Raw genomic sequence first — 10,670 nt, 5'->3', positions numbered from 1 at the left:
GTTCGTACACGTCCACAGGCCCCCAGGAAAGGCCCTGGGCCACATGGATACTCGTCTTCAGTAGTTAACGAGGGAACTGTTTGTATGGTATTGCCTCAATTTCCCCTAAGTGCTACTTTCTTCATACTGTTTTCCTATTTTCATTTTATTTCAAAGAACTGTGAGCCACAAAAAATTACCTGGGGGCTGCATGTGGCCCGCCAGCTTGGCACCTCCGATGCAAAGGAACACAACACTCGATACCTTACGAGATGGGTAGTTTATTTTTCATTGTAAAAACGGAAGCACTTAAATCACTCTGGCGACTTTTGAAGTGGTTCTCGGGTACTGTTGAGTCAATCGAGTCCAACTTCCACGGGCCTCCTGTGATAACGTCAAACTGCCCCATGGGCTTTCTCTTGAAGGGAGTCTTCCTGCCAAGGCCAAGTCGGTTAGGAAACTGCCAGCCCATTTCCCAGCATACTGTATCACCGCCAAAGGGAAGGGCGAGGCCTTGCCAGAAATGAATGCTCCTGCGGAGTCGGCAGGCAGGCTCAGACCACCATCCTTCCAATTAACAGCCAAGCATGCGGCCGTGTCTTTGGAGTGCAGGCCCACCATGTATCAGTTGGTCATAGTGTGGCGGCTTGTGTTGGTGGTCACTGGGATTTCCAATGCGAGCAGGGCCATCTAAGGTGGAGCTTTCAGCAGCGCTTCAAGACTGAGGAGGAACAGGGTGCCCACTTCAGAGCTAGTCACTGACACCCTTACGGACAGCATGGAAACTCGGAGTGGCTTCCTTAAATTCTAGGGTGACATCCTCTGTCTAGAGCAATACCTAAACACTGTTTGGAATTCAAGGCAGAATAGTGTGTAAGGCCAAGCTTGCCCTTTTTTCACGTGACAACTTCACTATCCACACTGGTCACCAAATTGTGGTCCCCAATAAAATGATCTTTCAATTAAAAAACCCCAACTGTGTGGTGTATAATGCTGACTTTCACATACAGTCACATACCATGATTATTTGTCTATTTATAGCAGCTCTGAGAAAGGGAGAAAACATGGTAAGGTTTTACTCTCTCCTCGGTTTCTTTAAGTATCCTGAACACTCAATACTTACATAAGCAGGGAGAAATCACCTGTGGTGAACACCCTCAAATTTACGGTATAATATTCAAACTCCTTGCTGACTGTACAATGCCCTCTCCCATCTTCATTTTCAGTATGCCCACATAGATCCGTTTCTGGATAAATGTTTTTTGTCCACTTTAGCTTCCAGATCTGTATAGAAGGATTTATCTTATGCACCCCTTAAGCCAATACTTCATGACTTGAGAAGCCATTTACAGTATCACCGATGAGGAACCCCATCAGCGATGGGAATCCCTCTTGGGGGTGTGTGTGTAATTGTTTCTCTCTGTGTTGTGCTTCTTCTTTGCATGTTCAGCAAACACACCTTCCATTCCCTAAGCGTAAGAAATGAGCTCTTGTGAAAAATAGTCAAAGATGGTTTTTGTTTTTTATCTCCAAAAGATCACCAAGCCAAACATCTGGCCATGTTTTTATTTACTACATATACTATAAACATATACATGCTACAAAAAACATTTTTTAAAAAATTTAACTGTCAAGAAAGTGTATAGTGTTATGATACAATGGCACATGTTCATATTTTATTTCAAATTGGTTTGCTTATCACCCACTTCAAACCATTAATAGCGAACTGTTACTTGAGGATAATTAAAAATTATCTATTTGCATTTATTAACAACAATTCAACAAATTAATAAGAATTAACCATGTCAAATATTAGTATCCAAAAAACAGGCTTTTGCAGAAATGGTTATATAAAATATAGCAGCCAATTTCAGTTTACTTTGCTCTGTGGCAATGTACATATGCACTTGAATAGGATTCTAGTATTTGCTCTTGGAAGATACTTGTAAGTTCTTGTATTTCTTGAGGTCCAACAACTGCCACATAGCCAAATCCAACTCAACGGTGCATGTCATGGCTCTGGACAACCGATCAGAGAGGGCTTCTGATGATTGGCTAGAGTGTTTGTTCCGTTCCACTAGCGTGCACAGGATGAAAACAGACGTTACAAAGTCAAAGGCAAAAGAAAATACAAACATTCAAATCAGTGTGACAAGGTTTTTCTACAAATGTTTCAGATGCCACACTCTCAGGAAACAAGATTTAAAGTGTATTTGGATTGTAGAGCATCTCTGTTTGCGTGTTAACAGAGCAGTTCAGGAGGAATGAAGTCTGTGTCACAAATCCGTTCATTACTATTGAGCACCCACTGTGTGCACAGCACTGTGTTAACATTTTTAAAGTGGAGTATCGATGTCTCCATCAAACATTACCTTAGTGTGAGGTAAAAATGTATTAAATTGGCGTCAACTCATTAGTGTGCTTGTGAAAATGGATGTGATCCTGTGCCAGCTGATGGCTTCTGCAGGCGCGCGCACCCCCTCACCCACTTACACAAACATCTGCACACTGACTGCCTGCCAGGCACTGCGCTGCACCAGTCACCGAGATACCATGATTTGGTACATGTTCAAAGAACGAGAAATGAGCATATTCACCTAAGCAAAACAATGACAAAGGTACATGACTTCTCTAAAATAAGGACCAGAGCAAAGTCCGTTTCTTTTGGTCAGTGAGTGCCTTTCTAAACCGGGACCTAACCTGGAACGCCTCACAACGTAGTCGAAATAGCCCACCACCTCTCTCTCTCTCTCTTTTTGGTCTCAAAAGTCTATTATTCTTTGGAGCACCTGACCCCATATGAACCATTCCACACTTAAAAGGGTTTGTAAACTAAGCTTGAACAGAAAGAAAACAGCCAAAAACGTATGTCAGTTTATGTTAATACACTTCAAGCACTATTCTGGGCATGAAAAATGAGTGATACGTCAATAATTCATGATTGATCCCGACACTTTTCAAAGCATTCGTCCTACCCTCCACACTCATGTAATGTTGACCTTTATACAAGGTGTGCATAAAGCAGAGGGCAGAACGTGGCCCCAAGCCTCCATGGACTATTTTGATTGGTCCTTCCACTGCACGTGGTATCTCAGCATCCCAAGAGTCCCTATCAGGGTACTGGCACTCACAGAAAAGGCTCTGCGGGGTCCTGTCAGCCAGGAGTCTGTCTGACTTCCGGAGCAGTGGGACCTACTCTGCCCTGAGGGAGGCAGAGCGCTGGGCATTCGGCTGTCCACTTAAGTGAATCCAACACTGGCTTAAAGCTACGCACTGAGTAAAGTGCTCTGTGTATCCTGCTTCTCCTCTGGAATAAAAATAGACACTTTTATCTTAAGAGTTCACTTCCTTGTAGTTATTTGGGGGGGAAAGAAAGTCATGAGTTAAAAGGATCCCAAGAAAATGTATGAAGCATTGACCAGGAAGAAGACAAATGCCTCTAGTAGTGTCCTTAGAGTTCTCAGGATCTGAAATGTCAGAACGAGTCATGGTCTATAAATGAAAAAGCAATCCCACTGGGTCCTAGTCACATGGTGCACGGTTACTTCACGGGGGTGGAAGGGAACAGTCTATTGCCATTTGATACCTGGTTTCAGAATGAAAAAAACACTTGGGTAAATCAGGGTAAGCAGTGTGTCGCACGCTCACAGGCAGGGGTGCGTGGCCTGCCATGGGGGGCAAGACACTGGTCCCTTCCGAGCTGCACAGGCACAGCCTCTAGTGCCTTGGACTGCAACGCAGAAGTGAGCACACGCCTTGTTCGGTGCCCTGCCCGTGGTGCCTGCGACCAGGACTGCAGTAGTTCAGATAAGAGACCACAGATAACAGAATGCTTGCACAAACGACACTGCTCGTGTGGGACGCCTGTAAGGAACCTGTAGAGAGGGCAGTTGGGGGGAAGAGAGAGATTGTCCCCAGATGCCAGCAGAACTGTTTTGTTGAGCTATACTCAGCTGAAGTCCTCATCGGGATTCTGTTGATCCAGCAGACGGACATGTGTGAATGGGAAGTGACCTCGTTTGCCATTACACTCCCCTTCCCACTGACCACTCACATTAATCTTCGTGACCTTTACCAGCTCACCGACCTGCAGGAGGAGAGTAAGGAGAGCGCTTTATTTCCAGTTCAAAATGCAAGCTAACTCCATTCCTGCCCATGTGATTACTCTAGGGCTGGCACACACTGCCTCCCCAGCCCCAGCCCCCACAGTGGTTACTTGGGGTTAATGCAGGCAGAAGAAGTGATTTTAGCAGTGCAGAAACAGAGGACAGACAGCAGAAAGGATTCTAGACACTGAGACCTGTGTGGAAATCGCAAGTGTCTCTGACTGAGCAACCTCAACTAGAGTAAACTAGTACCTACCACCCTCAACTACCTGCCTGGACCACAGGCCTGGCCCAGAGGAGGTCCCTCACTGGCATGCAATCCCCCAGCCAACCGCGGAACAGGCACTGTCCCAGGTACCTCACAGCTCCTTCAATGCCACTGGGCACTTGTTAATTACCCAGTGAATGGACAAAAATAAACTCCTATGCTTTTGCTCCTGTTCATAACATGTCTCCTACTGTAACTTCAAATATAAATTTTTTTAAATTTTAACAATTTATTAGGGGCTCATACAATTCTTATCACAGTTTATACATATACATACATCAATTGTATAAAGCACATCTGTACAGTCTTTGCCCCAATCATTTTTTTCTCCTCTTTTCTTTTTTTACATTTTATTAGGGACTCATACAACTCTTATCACCATCCATACATATACATACATCAATTGTATAAAGCACATCCATACATTCCCTTCCCCAATCATTCTCAAGGCATTTGCTCCCTCAAATATAAATTTTAAAAATATCATTTTATTTGGGGCAAATATAGATTTTTGACAACATGCAAGACTTAAGACAAACTAAACTGCTATGAAATTTAAGACATGGAAAGGGGGAACCGATTACAAGGATCTACATATGACCTCCTCCCTGGGGGACGGACAACAGAAAAGGGGGTGAAGGGAGACATCGGACAGGACAAGATATGACAAAATAATAATTTATAAATTATCAAGGGCTCATGAGAGAGGGGAGCGGGGAGGAAGGGGAAAAATGAAGAGCTGATGCCAGAGGCTTAGGTGGAGAGCAAATGTTTTGAGAATGATGAGGGTAACCAATGTACAAATGTGCTTTACAAAACTGATGTGTGTGTGGATTGTGATAAGAGTTGTGTGAGACCCTAATAAAGTGATAAAAGAAAAAAGAAAGGAACTTAAGACAACAGTCGGTTTATGTGAGACAGGGCCCCAACGTGACTGGACTAAGGCCTTTACGACCACCTTTAAATTACCAACATTTGAGTTCTGAGTACACAAGTGTTTTTTGAAGCACAATTGTTCATTTTGTTTCATTAATAACATTGATGACACTATTCTATACTACTATAGACAATGTTATGTAAATTATTTTCTAATTCTCTTACTAGCCCTGCAAGCCAGGAATTGTTCCCATTTTATAGATGAGAAAATAGATGATTACAGTCAGAAATTCGAGCTGGATTCAGGAGAGGCATCGGAATGAGAGATGATTGGTGTTGACAGATGAATCTTGGTTGAAATCAGAATACCAGGAATGTGTTTATTTGTTTTATTGACTGTGCAAAGGCATCTGTCTGTAAATCATGACAAAATATACATGATGCTGAAAGAATGGGAATTCAGATCATTTAATGGTGCTCCTGCAGAGCCTGTACGTAATTCAAGAGGCAGTCACTCCCATGGACCTAGGGACTACAGTATGGTTTAACATCAGGAAGGTATGTGTCATGATCGCATCTTTCTGCCGCACGCACTCTAAGTATATGCTTTGGCAATAATTTGAGAAGCTGGACTACATGAAGAAGAGCGAGGCTTCCGCACTGGAGAAAGACTCCATGCTAACTTTGCAGAGGGCACACCCTCACTTCCAGAGAGCAGTTACTGATGAAGATCAAGACAGCATCAGGAGGGATTACACCTCAACCTAAAGAAAACAAAGCCCTCACCACTGGACCAGGAAGCAACATCACGATAAATGGCAAACGTATTTGAGTTGTTAACGATTTCCTTTTACTTGGATCAATAATCAATGCCCAAAGAAAAAGCATTCAAGAAATCAAATGCTGTACCACATTGGGCAAAGCTGCTATAGAAAGGCCTCTGAGGAGCCTGGGGGCCCAGCCCCGTGTCTCAGGGGGCACCGAGGCCAACTGGCATTACATGGTCCACAGAGACTGTTCTGCAGCCGTGGTGAATAGCAACTGAGGTCTGCAAAGCCTCCGGGCAGCGCTTTCAGGTGCAGCTGTAGGTGTCTCTCTCCCAGTCTAGAGGATGGAGGGTGAAGAAAGGCAACGTCCTGCTAGAACAAATGCCCTCATCAAGACCCACCTGAACCCGAAAAACTGCTTCCAGAGGGGAGGGAGGGGGGAAAAAAAAAGAGGACCTGATGCAAGGGGCTTAAGTGGAGAGCAAATGCCTTGAGAATGATTGGGGCAGGGAATGTATGGATGTGCTTTATACAATTGATGTATGTATATGTATGGATTGTGGTAAGAGTTGTATGAGTCCCTAATAAAATGTAAAAGAAGAAAAGAGAAAAAAATGATTAGGGCAAAGACTGTACAGATGTGCTTTATACAATTGATGTATGTATATGTATGAACTGTGAAAAGAATTGTATCAGCCCCAATAAATTGTTAAAATAAATTAATTAATTTTAAAAAAAAGAATTAATACCAAAAAAAAACCCAAAAAAACTGCTTCCAGAACCAGAGACAGGTGGTAAGAGACTCTGGCCTCACTCACACACATTCACCAATTAAGTGCAAATTCACCACCAACACCACCAGGTCTTCACGACAACTCGAGTTCATGACAAGAAACAAGACAGAGGGGCTCAAATAAATGACCAGCATATAGTCAAAAGACCTTTCTGTAGAAGAAAAAGATGCACTGAGCTCTCTCATAAAGAATTCAGGAGAATGGTTTTTAGACCCCCTCCAACAGAATGCTAAAAAAGATCAACACAAGCAAGGAGAAAACAGAAAAATTATAGAAGAATTCCGGAAAATGCTACTAAGAACTGATGAAATAAGTGAAAAAATTATAAACCACATGAAAACAGCAAATAGAAAAGCCAAAGATTAATATTTCAGAAATAGATAATGTATTGAAAGAGCAAAGGAGTAGAATTTAATCGGTGGTAGGCAAGAATTAGTGAGCTTAAAGACAAACCTCAATACTAATTTGATACAGGAACCAACTGAAGAGCACATCCTGGCCCAACAAGCCTTGAGGACAATATCCCCGCTTAAAGCAGCCAATGCGCAGAGAAGCCCATAGGGCCGGCCTCACTGTGAGACACGCCATCCCTCAGTGACCCACAGCCCTACAGGGACAACACTGGACACACAGTGTGGGAATTGCGCCTGATCTGACCCCAACACCACGAGGCAAAACACTAAGGGCGTGCAACAGAACAGCAAGGGGAACAGAGCAACAAGGAATACGTAAAATAGACTTTGGAGCCAAGGTGTGGCACCCCTCAGACTTGACCAGAAAACACTGCTAAAGGCCAACAAGCAGTCCTTGAACTATCTACAGGCTTTTCTTTTTCTTGTCATTGGTTTTGTTTTGTTTTACTGTCTTGTTTTTGTGCATATTATTATCTACACGGGTTTGTGTAAGTAAGATAGGCTGGATAAACAATCTGGAGAAAACAAAAGGACCATGGGGGGGTGGATGGGAGTGGGGGGGAAAACCCAAATGAAGGCTGAGCATGACAGTGGGACAAGAGGAAAGTGAGAGGAAATTGAGCAAAGAACTAGGAGGCAAAGGGCATTTATAGAGGTCTAAATAAAGGCATGTACATATGTCAATATATTTCTATATGAGGATGTGGAAATAAATCTCTGTGCATACACGTATAGGTTTAGTATTAACGTAGCAGATGGACACTGGGCCTCCACTCAAGTACTCCCTCAATGCAAGAATACTTTGTTCTATTAAACCGGCATCCCATGATGCTCACCTTCCCGACACAACCACTGAAGACAAAGCGGATGCATAAGCAAATGTGGTTAAGAAAGCTGATGGTGCCTGGCTATCAAAAGATATAGCATCTGGGGTCTTAAAGGTTTGAAGATAAACAAGCGGCCAAATAGCTCAGAAGCAACAAAGCCTACATGGAAGAAGCACACCAACCTGTGTGACCATGAGGTGTCGATGGGATCAGGTATCAGAGAACAAAAAATCCTATCATTGTGAAGGAGGGGAAGAGCGGAGTGGGGACATCCGCTTACAGAATGGTAGTGGGGAGATGAGCCCAGCCAGGGTGTGGTATAGCAATGATGAAATATACAACTTTCCTCTAGTTCCTAAATGCTTCCTACACACACAGCCCCCCCACCCACTATCATATTCCCAATTCTACCTTACAAATCTAGCAAGACCAGAGGATGTATGTACACTGGCACCAATAGAAACTGGAAACACAGGGAATCCAGGGCAGATGATCACTTCAGGACCAGTGGTGAGAGTAGTGATATCAGGAAGGTGGAGAGAAGGTGGGGTAGAAAGGAGAAATTGATCACAAAGATCTACAAATAACCCCTCCCTGGGGGAGGGACAACAGAAAAGTGGGTGAAGGGAGACGTCAGACAGTGTAAAACACGACAAAATATTAATTTATAAATTGTCGGGGTTCGTGAAGGAGCAGGGATGGGAGGGAGGAGGAAAATGGGAAGCTGATACCAAGGGCTCAAGTAGAAAGAAAATATTTTGAGAACGATGTCAACAAATGTACAAATGTGCTTGACACAATAGATCAGTGGTCCTCAAACTACAGCCCCGCGCCACTTGCTACCCACCGAGGACATTTATCCGGCCCGCCGGGTGTTTTTGCCCTGTTTGGTTTTTACTTCAAAATAAGGTATGTGCAGTGTGCATAGGAATTTGTTCATAGTTTTTTGTTTTTTTTTAAACTATAGTCCAGCCCTCCAACGGGTCTGAGGGACAGTGAACTGGCCACTTTAAAACGTTTGAGGACCCCTGCGATGTTTGGATTGTGATGAGAATTGTACGAGCCTCCAATAATAAAAAAAGTCTTCTCGATAACTTCAGGTTGTCTTCCATGCTAAACATCTCTAATATCTGCCATAAATAAACTCACATTTTACTGAGATTACAAACATACAATCTAAGAGCCTTCTGGAATGCTGAAACAGTCTCTTTGTTCACTTTGGTAGTGACTACACAGGGGTACAAACATGTATGACCTCAAGATGTATACTGAAGGTGAGTGTATTTCACACCAAATGGCTTTTATACCTCAACTGAAAGAGTAAAAAGGAATGGATGGTTGCTATTTTCTAAGTGTTTTGCACAAATGTTTTGTATGAGTAGATTCTTTGGACTATCTATTTCACTGTTTTGCGAATACCAAAATCTAGGTATCTCTTTTCTTTCCAGTTTATAATGTCCTTGTTCTTTTAATAGTTTTATTGGCACGTTATCCACATCATACAATTCAATAGTTCAATCATATCAAGAACTGTACAATCATCACCACAATCAATTTTAGAACATTTTCTTGTACTCAGTGTTATTCACGTGTTTTTCTCTTTTGTGACAAAGATATACGTAACAACTTTCTCCAATTCAACAATTTATACACATACAATTCAGTGCCATTGATTATACTCTGTGCTGTATAACCAATCTTGATATCTGTTTCCAAGTTATTCTACCACCATTAACATAAGCTCAATGTCCCCTAAGCATAAAACTCTTCCTCCTTCACCCATGGTAACCATAGGTTGTGTGGGTTCTTTCTTGATATGATATTTGCATATCATACATATTCATAAATTGCTTTTTAAAGAGTAGTATATATATCATCATAATCGGTTCTAATGCTCCTTCCCCCGCCACAATGTTTGCCCCTAATTTCCTTCACCCTCTCCCCTACATCCTATCCCTGTTCCCAATAAACCATTCCATCAATGAGTTTATGAATCCACTCCTTCTGTGCTTTATAAACTGGGTAACCTAACAGAAACAATGAAAAACAAAACTCAACTGTCCTTATTCTTAAACATTCCAAGTATAGTCTTAAACCACATCCCAGAGAACTCTTAAAGAAGCAGAGCTCGCTTCCTTCAAGTTGATTCCAAGTCCTAGTGCCCTATATAAGGCAGAAAGGAGTAGGGTAGGAGGAAAGTCAAGGGAGAGGGAGGAAAGAGCTAGGAGTCAAAGGGCATTTATAGAGGTCTAGACAAAGACATGTACATGCAAATATATATATGAGGATGGGGAAATAGATCTATGTGTCTATATTTATAGGTTTAGTATTAAGGTGGCGGAAGGACCTTGGGCCTCTACTCAAGCATTCCCTCAATGCACGAATACTTTCTTCTATTAAATTGGCACTCTACGATGCTCACCCTCCCGACAAAACTGCTGCAGCCAAAGCGTGTGAACAAGTAAATGTGGTGAAGAAAGCTGATGGTGCCCGGCTATCAAAAGAGATAGTGTCTGGGGTCTTAAAGGCTTGAAGATAAACAAGCGGCCATCTAGCTCAGAAGCAACAGAGCCCACATGGAAGAACACACCAGTCTGTGTGATCACGAGGTCCTGAAGGGATCAGTTATCAGGCATCAAA

At 42.7% G+C, this 10,670-nt stretch overlaps 1 protein-coding gene across 2 annotated transcripts in view; it reads right to left on the bottom strand.

The window, feature by feature from the left end:
• Nucleotides 1-284: 284 nt before the first annotated feature.
• The window catches only part of CRK (CRK proto-oncogene, adaptor protein), a 32,230-nt gene continuing 21,844 nt past the window's right edge, over nucleotides 285-10,670 (bottom strand). The window contains exon 3 of one of the 2 annotated variants that reach the window (XM_075561234.1): nucleotides 285-4,066. In XM_075561234.1, coding sequence (XP_075417349.1) covers nucleotides 3,929-4,066 — 138 coding nt within the window. In that variant the 3' untranslated portion in view covers nucleotides 285-3,928. The remainder of the gene's footprint in view (nucleotides 4,067-10,670) is intronic. The other variant, XM_075561235.1, reaches the window with a different exon arrangement.

This window comes from Tenrec ecaudatus, chromosome 10 (assembly GCF_050624435.1).
Source record: "Tenrec ecaudatus isolate mTenEca1 chromosome 10, mTenEca1.hap1, whole genome shotgun sequence".
In the NCBI taxonomy this organism is placed as follows: Eukaryota; Metazoa; Chordata; class Mammalia; order Afrosoricida; family Tenrecidae; genus Tenrec; species Tenrec ecaudatus.
The sequence above is the reverse complement of the archived record's forward strand: the minus strand, read 5'-3'. Positions and strand labels throughout refer to the sequence as shown.